At 38.1% G+C, this 21,545-nt stretch overlaps 1 protein-coding gene across 1 annotated transcript; it reads left to right on the top strand.

Moving 5' to 3' along the window:
• Positions 1-282: 282 nt before the first annotated feature.
• On the top strand, positions 283-21,203 carry shoc1 (shortage in chiasmata 1). The gene is made up of 28 exons (XM_078249870.1): positions 283-302; positions 3,711-3,786; positions 3,881-4,010; positions 5,044-5,134; positions 5,217-5,407; positions 5,522-5,684; positions 6,145-6,250; positions 6,330-6,471; positions 6,565-6,669; positions 7,397-7,526; positions 8,258-8,352; positions 8,766-9,011; positions 9,489-9,974; positions 10,390-10,620; positions 10,756-10,944; positions 11,089-11,181; positions 11,640-11,821; positions 11,905-11,977; positions 12,064-12,133; positions 12,432-12,607; positions 12,750-12,855; positions 14,925-15,036; positions 15,484-15,605; positions 15,743-15,830; positions 17,066-17,197; positions 18,554-18,703; positions 19,665-20,472; positions 21,118-21,203. The coding sequence occupies exons 1-28, from the start codon at positions 283-285 to the stop codon at positions 21,201-21,203; spliced, it is 4,599 nt and encodes a 1,532-aa protein (XP_078105996.1).
• Positions 21,204-21,545: the final 342 nt, after the last annotated feature.

Raw genomic sequence — 21,545 nt, 5'->3', positions numbered from 1 at the left:
ATGTACTTTGAGTATTTTCTTTCATGTCACTTTCTACTTCTACTCAACTACATCTCAGAGGGAAATATTGTATTTTTACTCCACAAGAATTACTGTAGGTTGTATGACAGCTTCAGTTACTTTACACATGTTTATGTACAAAACATTTTAAAAGCTTATAAAATATGATGTTTTTGTCATAAATTAAACCCCAACAGTATATAGGCTACAAGTACAGCTGAAACGATTGGTCGATTATTCATATTCTTGATTGACAGAAAATGTATTATAAAACTCGTCAAGATGGTTTCAGTTTCTCAAATGTGAGGGTTTGCTGCTTTTTCCTCCCTATTTTCATGTATGTCCAATCATTTTGAGGTTGGAGAATTAACCGTTGTGTCACTTTGGGCTCTGACTCTCCACCGCTGTGTGTTAATGTGGTGAGGTTACAGGGAAGCATCACTATGTACTTGCTTCAGTGTCTGTCTACAGTTGGTGCGAAATGCAGCAGCCAGGCTTCTAACAAACACTAGAAACAGAGACTATCTCTCTCCACTCCTGGCTTGTTTACTTTGGCTCTCAATTCTTTATACAGTGTTTAAGATTCAGTTGATTACTTTTACAAAAGGCTTCATTGTAAGGGAGACATTAACTGTTATTTTAATTTCATTTAACATTTGTTTTAATCCAATTGTTTTAATTTATTCTCCATGTTTTTATGAATGAATAGGCTAAATTTAACCTTGAACCTCCATGGTTTGGCTCTGGACATTATTTCTTATCTTATTAAACTCCTTATTTTGTACCAAGGCCCATCAGGTCAGGCAACCAAATGTTGATAAAATGTACACGGGCCAGGCTAAAGGAGGACGTTTTTACTGTTTTAGCTCAAGCAAGCTAAATATCTGCCACTTTTTAAAACCTACCTGTGTTACAGTTTTATGTCGTTCTTTTTCTTTTATTCGTTTTTGTATTTCTTTCCCCTGAAAATCTTGTATTACTGTTTTTTTTTTTTTTTTTAAGTCAGGAGTAGTATAGAAATAAAGTTTACTTACTTACATTGAAAGAGAAAGAAAATGCAGCTTACATTATCACTCACTTACTGCAGTTTCATGCCAGTGTGAATATTATGTAGCTTGTCACTCCAGCGTGAAAGGTTTTAATATGATGCAGTAACAAAAAACACACACATTTCCAGAGTCTTAAACTGCAGCCTAGTCATCATCAACAGTGAATGGTATTATTTTTGTCACCTTGATGGAAAAACTTGTAAAAATCCAAATATAGATGTTTCTCACAACTTTTAAGAGTCTATTAACTTATATATTGTCAAATGAGGTCATACAACGGATTTACAGCCACACTGAGGAGACAACAGTTGTTTTGTAAAACCCAGAAAGAAGAACTGTGACACGCCTTAATGCTTTCAGTAACATGACAGCAAAACCTCTCCTCTAATAACCAAACTTTCTGTCAAATCTGATGTAGAATCAGCTCTCGTGAATCGATTAAGTGACATAGTGTTTGTGTAACTGCCTGATTTGATCATATTATCCTGAGTTTAAGTTTTGGTGACATGTGATGGTGTCTACTTATTTCCTCTGTATCAGCACTGAACTGTCTTCTGATGTGCAGTGAACAGCGCCTCCCTGTGTTGAAAAGCTTACAGTGCCTCTGCAGGAAAAAAAAAACGGAAAGCAGTTAATGTTTTCTAAAAGTTATACCTTCATGGGGATTCAGCAGTAGTGGAAGAAGTACTAAGAGCTTTTACTTGACTAAAAGTATCAATACTACAGTGTAAAAATGCTATGTTAAAAGTATAAGTCCTGGATTCAAAATCTTACTAAGTAAAATGTAGAATGGCCCATTTCAGAAAACTGCGTTATGATTAGTGATACAAATGTGTGTAAGCTGTTGCAGCTGGGGCTAATTTCGACAACATGCTAACCCTAACTGCTACTTAATTTACTGCTGGGGAGCTTAATCCATATTTATTAGTTGATTCATATGTTGTATTAATAATCTGAATCTGCAAAGTAACTATTAACTCATGTAGTGGAGTAAAAGTACAATATTTGCCACATGCCACATTATTTTAAAAGAGTCTATCTATGTATTTGAAGACATTTCCCTGCAAACTCTAACATTAGCTAATATCTAAAAACAGATTGTGTCACATGGATAATCATTTTTTTACTCATCCCCCTACTCTGCCTCCTTCTGGCTGAACTTTAAAATGGACATGACAAAAAGATTTTAAAATATATATATATATATATATATATATATATATATATATATATATATATATATATATATATATATATATATATTAACGTTTTATTTATTGTATTGTAAATACCCATCTCTGTGTATTGACTAAATATGTATTACCAATCCATTGATAATATCAGGTAAATTCTACATTTACTAAATGAAATGTGCAAAAGAAATCTACAAAGAAAATGTATTACAACAGAGATTGTTTTTATAAAAAAAAATCTTAATTTACAGTGCAATTGCAATTTGTAAGTAAAATAAAAAAAAAAAAAATGCATTTAAAATAAAAGAAAAGGAAAAATACCCGAGACGGTTAGTTATAGAGAATCTTTGAAAATACACATGTGATACACGTAATTGTACTCGTAGAAAAATTATACAAGTAAAATAGTGATAATGACATATATAACATATTACCAATAATAAACCTAACAGTGGTAATTCATGAAAACAGTCATTTAATAATGATAATTATAATAATAAAAGGAACATTTAAATAAATCTATAGGTAATAAATAAAATAAATAAATGCACACACACACACACACACACATAAATATATATATATATATATATATATATATATATATATACACATATGTAAATAGCCTACATCTAGATACATTCATATAAATAATAATGAAATAATTAATTAATACATAGAATAAGGTGTCTATACTCTACTTATAATAAGAACTTTTGTAAAAAATAATTTATTAATAAAGTTGATTTTTATTTAGTTGATTTTTTACCTACTGCTGTCTTGTTTATATGAATACAATATAATACTCATTATATCTTCAGGTGGTTTACTTACTAAACGTATTCCATGTTATTATTTATTATCTTTTTAATTTTCTAAGGTTTTTAGCGTCCAAAAAAAGAAGTCCAAAACGAGCTGAGATGCTTTAGCTAATAAAACAATCCGCCCCAAAGCGCATGCGTGACGGTTAAAGACCACTTCTGTAGCTAGCTAGTTCATCTTCAATGAAGATCATTGACACTTCGCCTTTCAAAAAACACCCAAATAAAGCTTCTCATTGTCATTATGTAAGTTTGATGTTAACCAACACATTCTGATTAATCATGTTTTATTTTTGGGATTTTTACTGTTGACGTTTTATTTTTATCAAATATTTAGTTGAAGGACGTAGAAAACAAGTTAGAAGTCTCCTAGCGTAAGTGTTAACGTTACTTGGAAGATATCGCTTTAGCTAGCTAGCTAGCTAACATAACCAAAGCTAACACTGCTAAAGTTGCGGTACTGTATTATACGATTTATTTTGTGATATACACACTAATTTTAGGAATTTAGTTAATGTTACCTGTTTTGGGTGATCTGTTTTAGGTTTTCATTAAGATAGTGGTGGTTATAAAATTAATGTTTTCCTGAAAATACTTCATGTTTAATTTAGTTTAAATTAACGTTACTGTTTTCATGATGTTTACAGGTCTGAAACCGACAGTTCTTTTCCTACTCAAACCTTCTCTGCTAACAGTTTTAAAGCTCTTGACTATGTCTTTGAGGTGAGTTTTTTGTCTTGTTATTTTTACCTCAGAATATTATCATTAAACCTCAAAGCTATGTTGTCCTGCAACCCTCTCCTGTCTTTTATTTCAGACCACCACCAGTCTGAAAGTAATGATGAACCAACTGGCTCTGCCAGCACCTTACTGTACTAGTACCAGCGACCTGTACCCGCACAGTGGAAAGCTGCCTGAAGTCACGTACAGGACACCGTGGATCAGAGGTATACAAGTGGCCTAACTCATGTCTTATAACCACTATGTTGACTTGTTTCAGCACGTTTTATGTGTCACGTAAAGGTGTTTTACCTTTAGTTTCAACACAATATATAGCCCAAGGCACTGTAGCCCAGTCTATATTTTCTACAAACTACATCATTTGTGAGAAAATTATATAAACTTGTAACTCCCTTTTTAAGATATACAGTATGTGATTTTGGTATTAATGCCATAATATGATTTAAGTTTGTATTCTGTGAATGTTAAAGGGGGATATCACAGTTCGGCGAAACAAATTCATCACTTTCTTTAACTAATCTATTTGATTAAAAGTAAAAGTCATCATTTGCACTCTCCTAATAATTCGTCCTGCTCCGATTTTTGCATATACAAGCACTATCTATTATGTTTTATTAAGCAGTAAACCCAGGACATAACTGTCTGAGTGTACTGTAAAGAACTGCTGTAAGGCTGAAAATGTTTTTTCACTTTAACTGAATTTATTCCAGTCTAACTGAACAAACTGTATAACTGAAATAGAGTAGAAAATGTGGTACATGAATACTTGTATATAACGTGTCAAACTACCCTAAATGAGTAGCCTGGTTGACACCAGACCCTTCTCAGTTGTAACTGAGAGTGGGTCTGGGCAAGCTTCATTCACAGCCCATTTCCAAAGGGGCGTCACCAATGGACGCCCCTCAAATGCCTCTGGGCGCAATTGGATAGTCCTTCAACCAATCAGACCAACGATCCGGGTGACGTAGCAGCGGCATAAACAGGTTGCTGCGCTTCGGTGGCCGTCATGTTGAATGTAAACAAAAAGCCGCTTGCTATCGCTGCGCTATCGTCATCGTTTAAAGCCTGCCTCAACGGTTGTGATTGGTGCCTCAATTTGGAAAAATTGAAATGGGCTTGAATGGGCTCTTGGCCAGACTGACTTGCAGAGCAAGTCTCAAATTTGTCAGAAGTTCGTCAGGGTTTTCCCAGGCTACTAAATGAGACCAACACAAACGTTTTTTTCCCCACTTGTTATAGGAAAGGTGATCTCCACCTGCAAACTCTTTGTCAGTGGTTCTGTGCTCGATGACCTAGGAGGAAAAAAGCAACCAGATCATTCACCAGAAAGGTTCAAAACTGTCTCCCCGTACATCATTTTACTCTCATTATCTTTTATTGATGGAGTCGTAATTTCACATTCTATATTCCAGATTTAAAGTGACTCTAAGTGAGGTGGAAGGGGATGTGGAGATGATACCCAGCTCTAATTCTGACTCACTGAAGGATCTTGACCAGGATGAGTATGTTTGCCTTTTAAAAGAGTCACAGGTCAACGATCCATGTCAGGAGTCATTTCTCAAGTGGACAACTGACCAGATGAAACATGAAAATGACAAGAAAGGTAGTTATTTCAACATCTGTCAGTTATCTTTATTTCAGTATTCCCTCATACAGTGAATTGGCTGTTTTCATTGGTTGTCTTTCTCACTGAAAATATTTTTTACTTCTGTCAAAGATCTCCTTCTGCCAGAAGAGCTCATGGTCGTTGATTACCTGACACACTTTAAGAGACATTTGCCCACGCTGAAAGCCAAACTGTCCAGGCTGAGGATGCTTCCTGTGGCCGACCCTCTGCTGAGCTCGACAGGAGATACTATCTCTGAGGACACCATATTCAGGTGTGTGTTCATCCTTCAAAAGTACAAAAGTATTAGCATCAAAATACACTTCAAGTGCCAAAGGTAAAAGTAGTCTTTATGAGGAATGGCAGAAAAGAGTTTGTTGTTCCTCACTTTCCTGTTGCAGCCGGTAAAAGTGAGACTAATTTTAGTTACTTTATATACTGCCCGACAGCTTGTGAATTTACCCCTGGGGATACATAAAGTCTAATCTTATCTTAATATTAATACATTATAATTAATTTGTTGGTTATATTTTGTAATATTAATCTAAATCTACAAAGTAACTTCAAACTTAAGTTATCAAAAAAATGTAGTAGAGTAAAAAGTACAATATTTGCTTCTGTAATGTAGTGGAGTAGATATATTAAGTAGCAGAAAATGTGAATTACAAAGTACAACTACCTCAAAACTGTACTTGAGTAAATTTGCTTAGTTACTTTCCACCACTGCTTTTCAGGCACAGTGCGTCTTATAAAAAACCTCCTGATGTGTACGCCAGTGACATTCAGACGTGTGCAAACATTCACGAGGAGTTTGGTAAAGAGTCACTGATGAACGAAGAGGTAACTAAAAAGGAAAATGCCAACTGATTCGCTTCTTATGTATGAAAGTACTTTAAAATGGATATTTTTTCCCGTGTAGTCTCTGCTGCTGCCGGTTGTAGTTGACACACTGGATCTGAGCCAAGAAACCTGCACCGCCTTTTCAAGCATTTGCGGTAAAATGGATTTTGCTCCTGAACGGCTGGATGATCAGCTTCCAGCCCTGGATATGCTTCATAAAGGTAAATAACACTACATCAAGTTAAATAAGATAAATAAAAATGCACAGTAACACAGCAAAGTAAACTGATATACTGCAGTCACATTTCTCTCAGATTCCCTTTCAGCTGCATCAGTATCGGTGGATATTTCCCGGTATGAAATACCAGAGGGGCTCGGCAAGAAATGCAAGATGGAAGGAGGTCTGATGGAGCTGGCAGGTAACCGTTACAGATAGAAAACACAAAAAGTAACTTGTTAGTTGATCATGTTTGGACAGAAATCCTTTTTTTACAGCGGCTGGTTTACTAAATATAACCACTTGATTTTTGAATACAGTGGTGGAAGAAGTATTCAAATGATCAAAGTAGCAATACCACATTATTAAAATACTCAAAAATAAAAGTACTCATTAGACAGAATGGTCCCTGTCAGTGTTATATTATTAGATCATTATCATCATTGTAAGTAAAATCCTAAAAGTAACTAGTACTGTTAAATAAATGTACATACAGAGAAAAAGTACAATATTTGCCTCTGAAATGTAATGGAGTAGAAGCAGGAGTGGAATGTAACTAAGTGCATACTTAAGTACTATGGTATTTTCATTTAATGCTACTGTATACAGTACTTCTACTACTTCTAATACATTTCAGAGGGAACTGCTGTACCTTTTTCTCCACTACATTTATTTAACACTTAGGAGTTACCAGTTACTTTTTACATAAAAAGAAAACATATATGTTTCCATGACATTATGCACTAACTTGCTCCACATTGACCAATTACAACATTTTCAATGCTTCTACATGTGTTTGTTACTGATAAATAGAAACGTTTGGTTATAGTGGGAATGAGAGTAGTGCAAAAAGTAGTGGTATGGTAATGTGGAAAACCAGCATAATAAAAAGTTTGATGTCCTGTGCTCAAACCTAATGTTCCTCGAAGGCCGTGCAACGCTTCCGACTGAAATGGAGCTGGAGGTGATTTTGACGCCGAGTCCCAAGAAGAGTCAAACCCAAATCTGTCTGTCCACATGTGAACTCCAAGAGGAAGAGTTGTCCGCGCTCAGCAGACAGTGAGTGACGATACAGCAATTATCCTGATGAGGTTTTACTTTATTTTCATACATTTTAGTTACTGAACATATAATTAAAAAATAATTTGCTCGGACATTGCTCACTACACAGTGGTGTAGTCTAATGTATTGTACTGGGTATACTGTACTGTATTAATATATATATATATATATATATATATATATATATATATATATATATATTAGCCAGAATCTGCCTGGGGGGATATCATAGTGGGGGGTCTGGGTGTCCTCCTGAGGGAAGTTTTGAGCATCAATGACTTCATTTCCTGTATTCGGATACAGTTTTATGCACCAATTTACGGTGTAAATACCTTTATTTAGAAGAAATTCTTTCTTATGTAAAGAAGAAAAACACAGATGACGAGTCAAAATACATCAAAAATATAATGGAAAGTATGTTGTTGCATGTCATTGGGCATTTTTAACTTGGTATATGGAAATCCTAGACGCAGGTATATGCAGGTATATGCAGTATACCCACTAAGAAAAGTGGGTATACTGCATATACCTGCGTATCACGTAGACTACACCACTGTCACCACACCAAATTGAAATGTCAAATTCACCTTTAAGACATGCAGAGGATCAAACATTATTTGGTACAGCATTAGGAGCGGCTGTGACTGACAGAGTGAAGTCCTTTTGTGGTAACGTAAGTGTTAAGATTGTGTAGAGAAGCTCTTGTAACATTAATGATTGTCATGTAGGTCTTTGGTGTCGGCGAGAGCTCAGGAAGAGATGGAGACAGCCCTTTGGAAGGCGGAGAAGCATCCAACCTTTGTGGTGGGCTTTCTGTTGGCAGGTAAAGGTTTGGATTTGTGGTTAAATAACATTTTCCACCTGATACCAAGTACTAAGGTGATCATATTTTAATGAACATCAATCTCAAATCACAACATTTAGTTATTGTTTAGGTGGTGCAGCAAACAAATACATAAAATAAATAATTACAAGTTCTGTATATAAAATAAAATTATGAACAGAAAAACAAATTTTAACCATACAAGAACCATTAAAGTCAAAATTACAAGGCGAGAGTGCGGCAAAGTTAACAAGGTATGGTTTATATAAATCATGATGAATCATTGTTAAGTTTAAGGAGCGGATGAGATAACATTTCACTGGAATTGTACCCTGGCAGTTTAAGAGACCCTCACTACAAATCAATCTATATAAGATGTTATTACAAATCCAATCGGCTGCATTTTCTCACAGAGCCTCAAACGTGTGAACCAGCTGTTGACTTCCAGCCGCTGTCTGAAGCCTGGAAGGTCATACGGTCAGAGAAACAAAGCGTCGTCAGTGTTGGTGATAAACTGCAGTCACAGATGGAGACGGGAGCCGTGCAGGTGTACTTCTGCAGCAGCAGCGAGTTCACAGAGAGCATGAGGTCCGACGTTCCCTCCACCGAGGGGGAAAAGATGGAAGACTTCAAAAAACTGTCACCTGAACATGTGGAGAGTGAGTAGTCTGTTTTATTTTATTTTTATTGAATGCGTTCTATGTCAGAACATAGAAGTGAATGTGGTAGTTTATTAGAGGGTGAATTCTATGTACGCATATTTGTTATTATAGTAAGTTGAGCTAAAACAGTTGGTTGATTGATTACTAAGTCGATGGATAAAAGCATTCATTGACACATTTGATAATTGATTAATTGTTTAGGTCATTCCTTTTTAAGTAAGCTTGTCAAATATATACAAATTACAGCTTCACAAATGTGAATATTTGTCTGGGTTTTTGTTTTCCGGAACAGTAAACTAAATACGTTTGGGGTTTGAACTGATGGTCATACAAAACAAAACAACTTTAATATGTCAATAATATGGCTTTGGTCAATTATGATGGACACTGTGCACTATATTCTGACATTTAAGACTTAAAGTTTCAGATAGTTAAAGCAGATTTGACGGATCATCTCATCTCCTTTGGTCTCAGTCGCAGTCAGATCCGTCCTGATGAATCCCGCAAACATAACTCCGTTACCTCAACTGAAGACATGTGAAACTGCTGCTTCTCCTGCTGAAGCTACTGCGGACAACACCTTTCTTCAAAAAGAAACCGTTGCTGATATGTCTCAGAGCGCCTCCCTGATGCATACTGTCAACACACTCAATAAGGAAGTAAAACCCGCAACCTTAATATTTTCAAAACCTGCTGCTATCACACACGCCAAAGACGAAGTTTCAGACCAGCGGTTTTTGGAAGTTGCAGCCAGGTTTCCTGCTCGTAAGAACAACGTTGACACAAGTAGAGACGACTGCAGGACAGAGCGGAGCGTCGTGTCCTCCAGAGACGATCACAGAGGTCCGCTGGATAAGAGACAGCCATCAGAGAAGGACCTGGACCCGCTGTCCACCTTCATGATCCTGAGATCTCAGCAGATGGCTCGGGTTACCGCAACACCTCAGAGCTCAACTCCAGGTACACTGTGATGCTAATTCGGTTGACATAACTAAATAGATAATGCATTTATTAAGTGTTCCTATTATAAAGTCCCAAGATGATTTTCATCGCCTGCTTTATGTTCTTGCAGCCGTACCTTTATCATTTTTTCTCCTGATAACTAGATGTGTTTTGTATGTATGCATGTCATGTAGGTAGGTAGCCTAGGTTGAATATTAAAAACATGATCATCAGAAACCTTACCTGGACATATTGATATTAAAATTACCATTATTGAAGTTTGACTTTATGTAGGATTTAATTTAGTTTTTAAACTTTGGCTCCATCTTGTGGTCATATCAAGATTGCGTCACCAGATTTTTATGCATATAAAACTATTCCAAGTAGTAACTGTAATTAGTATTTGTATTATTTATCATCCTCTTTTTATCAGCACCAAACGGGCACCAGCAAACACCTCCACCCGAGCCTCATCAGCTCCCTCCAGAGCAGATGCAAAGGTCAGCTCAGAGGCCGATGTATATAAGTGGTGCTGTCTCAGGAATTGCCACCAGAAAGCAGAAAGCCGCCTTTCAGTCGACGGGTCACCTCATCAGTCATCCTGTCTGTCAGTCCATCCCTCAGGACAGACAGGACAGCACAGTAGTCCAAGTCCAAGCTACCGGTACAACACTTTCACACCACCTTCCGTTAAATATAGCAAAACATTTCTGAAATTGTCATTGTGGGAGAAAGCATGGATACGATGGTAGTGTTTGTAGTTTGTTATTCCAACCCCTGTGCTCCCGCTCCCTTACAGAGAGCCAGCAGCGTGCCCACTGTGAGCTGCAGGCCTTCGCTCAGCCTTGTTTGAACTCTGCACGACAGCTGGGGCTCCACTTCCCAGTATTGGGAGACTTCAGCTGCCTGGCCCCAGACCAAACACACTTCCTTCTCAAACAGCAGGAGAAGGCGCTCTGCAGGACACAGAGCGCAGAGCTGGTCAGGGGTACAAAATATCATTCCATATTCCAGAAACACATTTGTACAACCTTATATTTGGCTTGCAACTATATGTAGTACAGAGATATTAATTCAGTAAATCGGTTAGAAAAGATGTAAAACCCTTCTGCTGGCTTTGTGTTGCATACAGATCAGGAAGTGCTTTTCGACCAGGCAGCTCTGATTCATGTGCTGGTGACATTCAAGGAGCTGCTGCTGAAGTGCGACCTCAGTACTGCATTGGGTCAGTATAAACGGACTCTAAACCCCCTTCAATCTTGGTTTAAAATCTTAACCATTACTGTAGTTAAGATATGAATGTTTACTACTAAAGACAGGAAAAAAAACATCCTTAGTTTTAAGAGTTTAACACTTAAAATTTGCTTCAACAGGACAGCGTGGGTCTGGGTTTATTAGATTTGATTGTCTTGACAATGCTGACAACAAAAACAAACAACTGTCATTATGTTTTGATTTAGATTTAATTTTTGAAGTGGTCACATCCACTTTTAAACAAATAAGACCCCATCAGTCACTACGATAAGCTGAATGAGAATAGGGTTTTCAGGGCCTTAACTTTTGAGGATTTTCATCTTTGATTTTCGTGTGTGTGTGTGTGTGTTCAAACCGTTTCCCAACCCTGACTATAACATAGTAAATACCATATTGAGATGTTTGTGGTCTTCTTCTTATGCACTAAAGAGTACCTGACCAAGGCAGCTGAGGTGTGTGCTGAGCGGAGTCTGGAGCAGCTGGTGAAGAGGCTGCAGATCCTCCTCTACCTCAGTCACAAAAACCAGGAGTGCAACCTCAAACTGCTGAAGCTGCAGCAGCTGCTGGCTGCATGGCTGCACGGCAGGACAGGACAGAACACTGTGGAGAAAGTCAGTTTGACCAGCATCCGACCTGTTTCAGTGTTCATTTGTGAAACACTTGCTATGCTCTTGGTTGATTTGTCTTTTTGCAGATTCTTGTCATAATATCAGTCGACTCGGACGACATCAGATCTTCAATCGTCAGCAGTTTGAGCCACACCACTGGTGAGTGACCCTTGGTCTCTTATCAGCTACAACAGCAGCACTACTAATAAACTAGATGTAAGTATGTTTGCTTGTCGTCGTCTCAGGTGCTGCTGTAACTGCAGTTTGTCCTGAGGAGGACAAGAAAAAACTGAACGGTGCCAGTGTGGTCAGCAGGTAAAAATGCACAGTTGTTTATAAATACATAAATCACAATCAAAATTCGTGGTGGGTTAATATATAAAATATATACAGCAAAAAAAAAAAAGTAATTTAGTTTGAGTTTTATGAACATTAAGTAAAAATAAATCATTCCTCGTATCATCATACTGTATGAGTAAGTAACAAGAGTGCTTTGGTGTGTAAAATGGGGAAAGTGGCAATTGTTTTACTGTGTTGAAGGACATAGTTCAAGCTGCTATGTTATGTTGAACAAAGTTCTCAAAGTTTTCTCACTCCCATCCTGTTCCACCAGCATGTGCGACAGTGTGTGCGTGGTGGTGTATGAGCAGCACGTAGGGCCCGACTTCCCCTGGAGCTGTTTCTCCCTGGTGGTGGAGTACGATCATCCAGGCCAGTCGCCATGGGCGACCGTGTGCAGAGAGAGGAGCATCAGTCACCTCGCCTTCAACACAATCCTCTCCGACACTGGTCAGCTGCCACCACATACATATTACTGACACTATTGTACAGTGATTTGTAATTTTTTATTTATATATATATATATATATATATATATATATATATATATATATATATATATATATATATATATATATATATCCCCCAAAAGAAAAAGGAAAAGCCTCGTGGTGCCTGGAGGACAATGTGCCATATGTTTTGTCAGTGACAGAGGGGCTTCTTAACTGTCCACTGCTGCTACAGACACTCGAGTCAGGGTAAATGTTCCCATTCATTTACTTTACTTTTTAAATTGCATTACATTTAGCTGACGCTTTCATCCAAAGCGACCTCCATTCACACACCGATGGCGCCGATGGAGTGTCTTGCCCAAGGCCATTCGACATTCATCCAAGTCAAGTCTAATTAAATCATATCCCTCTGGTAAGAATGACAAATACCTGCATTTCCAATACATTGCCATATTTAGACAACACCCTCACAGGGCGATATTACCAAGAATCAATATCATTTTACAGTAAATAAAATGGTTCGTAAATATTTTGACTAAGATCAGAGGACTCCATTTCAACCACAAACAATCAGCATTTTATATAATCTACTGCTCTGTGTTCATCCTTTAAGGGGAAATTGGTCAAGATTTAACAGAACTTTCAGACATTGAAAAATTGGGTTGGTTAGTATGTGTACTGTATGATCCAGCTCTGCTGTACATGTCTAGATGGTCACTGAGAACTTAAGTTTGTTTTGTTTTCATTAAGCCATGCTTTAAATCTACATATTTAAAGCGTAAAATGTTCAACATTCATTTACAGTTTCTCAATCACTTCTTACAGTTATAAACGTTTTGTTTGTTTCGTCTTAGCCACTTCTGCTTAGTTATCGGTGGTTAAGAAAAAGGCTAAGAGAATCATTAAACACCCAAACCACTCGGGTAACAGTCTTTTCTCCCTGTTGAGCTCGTGAAGAAGGTAAATACATTGAGCAATGAGAGGCTCAGGAGGAGCTTCTACCCTCAGGCCACTAGGATCCTAAATGAGGACACTACCTAAGGCTACATCCACACCACTTTGTTTTCATTTTGAAACAAAACCATCTCCGTCTTGGGCGCCTGGGTCGCTCACTTGGTAAAGCGCGCGCCCATATACAGAGGCTCAGTCCTCTGTATGGGTTCGGTTCCGACCTGCGGCCCTTTGCTGCGTGTCATTTCCCCTCTCTCTCCCCTTTCATGTCTAAGCTGTCCTATCCAATAAAGGACCAAAATGCCACAAAAAAAAATCTTTAAAACAAACAAAAAACATTCTTATTTATTTAATATATATAAATATATTTAAGGACAATACACAATCAATATTTCTGTAAATGTGCCAGTGTTAGCCAGCCGGCAAATTTTTAACTGTAGTCCTTTGGCCAGATGATTTTAGACCAGAGCAACAGGAAACAGCAAGACATTAGTACAGGTTAAACTATACAGACAGAAGTCAACCAGACACCATACAGACAGCTAGAGCAACTAATAAGCTTTCTCAGTAAGCCACGCAGAGCTACAGGAAGCAGCAAGACATTAGCACAGTTACACATCAACAGTATCCCCATTTAGTATAAGAAGCCATGCAAGCATCAAAAGACAGCCAAGCAACACAGAGCCGAGCCATCTTCTTGCACCATTCAACCATGCAAAGAATCTCGGTCCATGCAAGCATTTAGGCTCTAAATCAGAAATGATCTCTGTCAATATTAATTAAGTAATTAACTAATTAAGTAAAACCAAGGATTTATTTGCTTGGACTGACGACGAGGTGGAACTGTTGCTGAAAGGTATGCGACTGACATGGGTGTCTGCGTAGTTTTCTCCAAAGGTCTCTGTTTCTGTCCGTCCAGACTACAACACAACCGCATTTTCAAACTTAAAACGGCATCAGCAGCATTTCCAAATGTCTCCGTTTTAGTGTGGATGTAGCCTAGAATCCTCACATTTGAGAGGCTTGAACCAGATAATACATAATTTACCAAAATAATAATTATCATTTTTAAACTTTTTAATTTTAATTCATTGAAATTGTAAGTATTAAAACAGTTATCAAGTGTTGCTGATTAATTTTCTGGAGATCATATTCAAGTAATTGTTTCAGATTTGTTTTCAGATGTTGTAACCTCCACCTCACCTCCAGAGAGAAGATTTCTTCGGAGGACATGTTAAGAATTAAATCTCCCCACAACAATTTCTACAGTCAGGCTTTTAAGTGTTTCTTCCATATTTGCCAGTGATGATAAGCTATTATTTAAAACCATCTGGTGAAGGTTGTCTGCATGTGTGTTGTTACAGGTTTAATATAACTGTGCTTGAGAGGAGCCACTGTCCGTCCCTGCAGATGCTTGGAGGAACCCATCACTACGCTGTGATCACGGTGGATGAAAGCACCGCTATCGTCATTCAGGTACCATGAACAGAGATACAGTACCTGCTGCATCCATCAAAACACACGCACACATTGCTGTCAAATACATCTCAATCTCTCAAATATGAGTCTTTGGCAATTAGACCATATCTCTATCTTAAATGTATAAGGGGTAGAGAGGCCATGGGCAGACAGAAATATCCCCCCCAAAACAAGAGGTAATAAAAGTGAAATTGGTGATTATACATGAACAGAGATACAGTACCAGCTGTATCTGTCAAAACTCACGCACGCACACACATACACACACCACAGTCCATTATGATGCTACGTTTCTTGAGTCATCTCCCTCTGGTGAGCTCCTTGGGTATTGCATGGAAATGTTTAACAAAATCTAAACATTGACAGCAATAGCTGATACTTATTCAGTTTCTGCAACTCTGTGTGTGTGTGTGTGTGTGTGTGTGTGTGTGTGTGTGTGTGTAGGAGGAGGATGAACTTTGTCAGGAGAGAGCCAGTGAGGGAGTAGTGATGAGGCTTACCGCTCTCTCTTTGCAGTACAACTGCTGTTGGCTCATCCTGCATTGCAGAGACATCCAGGGAGGAGGGTCAGTGTCCATACATACATACATACATACATACATACATACATACATACATACGTAAATGCAGCACACACGCACACACACAAACATCTTCTGCACAAAGAACCGTCACTGCTTCCGTCTTTCTTTTGTGATTGCAGATTTTCCAGTGAGGCTTTTAGCAACTTGGTGTTGGTTTATTCGTCTCTGGTGCTCTTCAGCATGAAGTTTGAGGATCTAGAGGTCAAGGTAGAACACAAACATGATTTATTGTTCTGCCCTCCACTGTTCTTGTCAACTATACGTCATTGCTGTCAAATACATCTCAATCTCTCAAATGTGAATCTTTGGCAATTAGACCCTATCTCTATCTTAAATGTATAATGGGTAGAGAGGCCATGGGTAGACAGAAATATCCCCCCAAAAGAAGAGGTAATAAAAGTGAAATTGGTGATTATACGTGCATGTGTATACGTATACATACGCTATACCTACTTTACTGGGCAGCAACTGATCTCTTAAGTGACAGGAAATTAGACGTGGAAGTGCATGCCAGAGGAACAACTAATATTTGTGCTAAATTTAAGAGCAGATGTCATAATTGAGGCCACGCTGACTGCAGTGCAATGATGAGGTCACGTTGACCATGATGACTTTGCGATAAACCATTATGCAATGATGAGGTCATACTGATAGGAACTAATGACGGCAATGGCAAAATAAATGCACGAGACCAGTATTGGTCAGAATAAATCTATGATCTGAATCATTTTACCCTGTTAGAAAGATGTGAATAATGCTAGGTCAGCCATGACCCAATAGATAATATAAATAAAGCCGTAAACCAGTCACCATAAGAGAGACCACCACCACCAGTTATATGCATGACTTGCCAGGTATTTAGGGCTTCAGAGGTCTTTGTTTTGCTGTGGACATCAAGGCGAATATCGGATGTGTAGGCAGAGGATCATATGAATGAGGATCAGATGATGCAGAGAGGAACATGAAAAACGTTGGTTGGCGGCAGTAGTAGCAGCCCCTATCCTGCATAAGGAATGCCCTGAATAATGCTGAGGTGATACGTTGCATTTGATGAGAACTTGCTCTAAATCATGGCTAAACCAGGATTCAGAAGGAAAATTCGGGAACTGGAGTAATGCCTTGATTTTCAATTTGAGACAAAAGCAATTTTGGAAGCGATAAATTATTTAATGGTGCAGCTCTTCTAGACTTTTCAAATGTTATTGGACTAAATGGATCAAATTCTGATAGTAAAACGAGTCATTTTGCAGGGGTTGTTGTGACGTTTATATATATAATATATATATATATATATATATATATATATATATATATATAAAAAAAAACACTTGACTCGCTCTAACCACTAGATCTCTCAACAAATAAAATGAATGTGAATTTGTGTAGATGGTAGACAAAATAACAATATAAACCACGTCTTGGTCTTCTTCTGTGTTTGTCAGGTGCTGATTGTGTCTGAGGTGACTGAAATAGCCAAATGGATCAGCCAGATCTGCTTCCAGAGCCTGATGGCCAGTAAGAAGGACCCTCTGGACTACCTGGACAGAGACTGGCTGACTGTGATTCCCTCAGAGGTCATCTTACATAGAAAGTTAATAGATTGGTCTTGTATTTAGTTGTAAAGGGTTTTCTTTCACTACTACTACTTACTACTTCAACCCAACTCATACAGGGTACTTGCAGGGTAAAATGCCTGAAGATTTGCTGTGGCTCCAACTTGAACTTTTTATTCATACAATTTGTAGGTCTTCCATAAAAACGCGATTATGCGATCACATAATTCAATGCATAATCAGCCAAAGTCCGCATATTTATGAGGGGGCCGCATTTTTTCAAATACGCCGCACTTTCGCCGCATAAACTGCAGACTTCCGCCCAAAATATGCGGGGCTTGCATGATTTCATAATCCCCGCATTTTCGTTGCAAAAAAGTCACATATATCTTAGCAGAAAGTTGAAAAAGACTTACTTCACACAAGAGCAGCCATTTTCCCTTGTTGCCATGGGAACGTTATGAAGTGATTATGCGACGTGAACATCATCGAAAAGCTGCAAACCCCGCGATGACGCCATTATAAAACCGCAGTTTTTACAAGTTCCCACAATTTTTGCAAGTTCTTGCAATTTCATCGCATAAAATTGCATAAATATCCTGCATATTCTATTGCATTTTTTAAGAAAATGTGCCGCATAATCAAGGATTTTTGCCTGCAACAATCACAAAAAAAACTCCGCATTTTTCTGGAAGGACTGTATATCACATAAAGAGGATGGATGGATGGATGGATGGATCCCAAAAATGGGAAATTGTATTATAATTATATATAATTAATGGGAAATAAATAAATGTTCTTCCTTAAAATACAGGGGGCATACGTATGGTTTTATTTCAGTTAGCCTAATAGCTGGTTTGATTTGCATTGAGAGATGATTTTATGGAAAGTACCCCATGCCACGATACATTATTCATTCACAAAGAAAATTGGTGTCCTTGAAGATTGGATTTGTCCTCATTTTCTCAATTAAGGCATTAAGATCAATTTCCTAAAGATGATTTTTTTTATTCAACTTTAGCATGGGTGTCCTAATTTGTTCACATGACTGTATATTGTATCCTATTTCATGTATATTGTATCCTAGTATTTCATGTATATTCTGTGCTGTGTGACTGATATTTTGCTGCTGTAACACTGTAATGGGTGTCCTAATTTTTTCACATGACTGTACATAATACATACAATATACATGAAATAGGATAGAATACAAGAACAAATGTTTAAAATATATACAAGTTGGGAATACAAAACGTACAACTGCTTGAATATGCCATGCAACTTAACACTAGAAGGCTTTCATTTTTACCCCCCGCCCCCCCCACAGTTTTTCTAACTGAGTTTGTGTGCTACTATTGTTGTTTTCGTTCCCTCCAGGAGGAAAAGTGTCTGTTGCAGTTCCCATGTATTAACCCTCTGGTTAGTCAGCTAATGCTGAAGAGAGCTCCATCCATCCAGTGGCTCCTGGGGGCTTCTATGTCTCAGCTGATCGAGCTGCTCCCTGAGGTGCCACATAAAGTTCTCAAGGTGATCAGCCATACATCCCTAAACTTAAATACACTACGTGGATACTGTATGTTGCTTTATTGCCTCTGTAATAATATATGTAATGTCAGCAGCTTAATACGGGGGCTGAAAGCAAAGAGGTTGATGGGATTAATACATTTAAAAAAAAAAAAAAAAAAAAATGCCACTAATCTTCCAACAAGTGAATACTTTCAGTCTGATTATCAGACCAGATTTCTGTTACTTTACTGCGACATTTACATTTTCTTTTGGCCTGAGAGTACTCTAAGAACCACATTGACTTACAATGTGTTGTTTGGTTGTCCGGATAAGATACAAAAAAAATGAAGCCATGAAACATCCACTCTAGTTCAATGAAAGTCATGGCAGCCGTAGTATTTTTATTTGTCCATTTTTGGATTAAATTATTACATTCAACATCAAACGGTGTTTGTGATCCATTTGTTTGTGATCTTTTTCGTGACTTCACTAAGAATAAGGGCTGCAACCGTTTAGTCTATAAAAGTCGTTAAAAACACCCAATACAACCCGATTTGTCCAACCAACAGTGGAAAACTCATTGACTATAATGTACTGTATGTCAAATAAAAGCAGCAATTCTCACATCTGAGAAGCTAGAATCAGCAATTGTTTGCAGTCTTTGCTTGAAAAATGACTGAAACGATTAACAGTTTATCAAAATAGACAATTATTTAACTAATTTTTAATCTAACTGATTGATTGACTAATCATTGCAGCTCAACTGAGAATAATAATGCATTACTGCAGTTCCCAGTTAGTGTCCTATTAGTGTTATCGAAATCATTATCCTTTACCATAAAATTCATTTCTACAGGACAGACCATACATCAAATGTAATTCACATTAAATCGATAAACATAAGTGACTTGAAATAATGAAAATGTTATCTTTTCAGTGACATTTTAGCACTTAATAGCCCCTCTTCTCTTTCTGGTTTTAGCTGTTCAGTGACACCACCTCCCTGTACACACTGACCGCAGAGCAGCCTGAGTCTCAGACATTCATCACTGAGACAAACCAACAGAGCAGTCCACCAAACAGCTCCTGGACCACCACTGCTCACCCCGAGCACATGAGCCCTGATCCACAGCCAGAACCCCCCATCAACCCCCACCCAGAACTATTCTGTAGTGACCACAACACCAGCTTCCTGTTCGGAGCGGATCGCGGCTTCTGTGAACCAGACCCAGACTCAGTGGCGCAGGAGGGTAACACAGATTTCAGACTCGACCTGAGTTCTTCCTTCGGCAGCCCAGATGTTCACCTCCAGAGCAGCTGGACCAGCAGGGATGCTTGGCAAGAGGAGGACAGAGGCAGAGAGGAGGTGGCGTTTTCTGGCTGGAGACGCAGAGCTGGGGCAGTGGGGAGAGTTGTTGGAAGAGTGACCGATGAGTGGGCACAGAAGGCTCCGACAATCCTCAACGCAGACACTCCTGGAGTCCACCTGGACAGTCCTTTCAAGCTGGACTCTGCGTTCAGTTACAGCCCCGTCCTGCAGCAGCCGGTCAACAGCCAGATGTCCTCGTACTCTACAGTCTACACTGACTCCCAGCGTCCAGATAACCCCCACATTTCCTATGGTCCGAGCCCTCCTACACCGGCCACGCTGTGGAGTCACAGTCGAAGCAGCTTCAACTGTCTCACAAATAGTAGAGAGGCAACGGCTTTTTCAACCAACTATGGCTCCAAATGCTGGATAGGACAAGAGAGGAAGAGGAGGGGCGAGGCTGCAGGTTTGGTTGGAACAGGTGAGTCATAGTCGCTATCGGTGCGTTTCCATCCAAGGGTTTTTCAGTAAAAGCAAAAAGCGTCAATGGAAACAGACTTAATAAAAATGAGACTGCAACCTTTATCAAAATCAATACATGAAACAAACATAAATGTCATATTTCCATCACGCTGTCCACATGGCTTTCCACCATTTGAGGTTTAACTAGTTCTTTTTAAATGACGTCATCTCGTTTTGCTCTATATTTGCAACAAGAACAAGTAGGGGTGCACGATTCAGAAGAAGTCACGATTGGATATCGATTTCTAGGCTCACGATTCGACATCGATTTTCGATTCAAAAACGATTCTCGGTTCAAAAAACGATTCACAGTATGTAAATGTAGTTACTTTTCCCATGTGATTGCAGTAGACACAAAACATTTTTTTAAATTGTATGTCTGTTTTTTCGATTTTTGGAATTCTATGAATTGATTTTGAATCGGTAGAGCTTGAATGGATTTTTGTGCACACCCCTAATAACAAGAGTGGATGGAAACACATTTTCTTCCAAATTGATTCCAGTTTGCACGACAGTTGGATGGAAACCTGGCTTTTATCGGTTTTTGACTCTCTCTTTTAAAGTTTCATTTTATTTACCAGATTGCCTTGTGTTTGTTTTGCAGTGGTGACACCACTGAAAAGGGGGAGGTTAAGCTATGAGAAGGTGCCCGGCAGAAGGGACGGCCAGACGAGACTGAAATTGTTTTAGTCACGAATGCTTTGTTCCCGTCGTTCCTCTTGTCTGTTTTTAAAGACAAGAACGTTTGTTAAATTCAAGTTATTAATTGCATAGTTTGAGTCATCATTCAGGTGAAATTACGTTTTACTTTGCCTGGTTTGATTGTTTGGATAAAATGTCTTTATCTTTGGCATACCTTCCATTTTTAATAAGCAACAGTGCTCTTGTCCGTTCCCGTTTTTCTTTTTGGAAGAATTAAAAATTATTATTTTCAGTCAAATAGTTTTAATATAAAATACTGATATTTTATTGTTTTGCTAATATTTAAAAATATTTTTATTTTTTGTAAAATATTATAGTGTTACAGTATTT

The sequence above is a fragment of the Sander vitreus genome, chromosome 5, assembly GCF_031162955.1.
Source record: "Sander vitreus isolate 19-12246 chromosome 5, sanVit1, whole genome shotgun sequence".
In the NCBI taxonomy this organism is placed as follows: Eukaryota; Metazoa; Chordata; class Actinopteri; order Perciformes; family Percidae; genus Sander; species Sander vitreus.
Note: the sequence above shows the minus strand (reverse complement) of the source record. Positions and strands in the feature narration are given on the sequence as shown.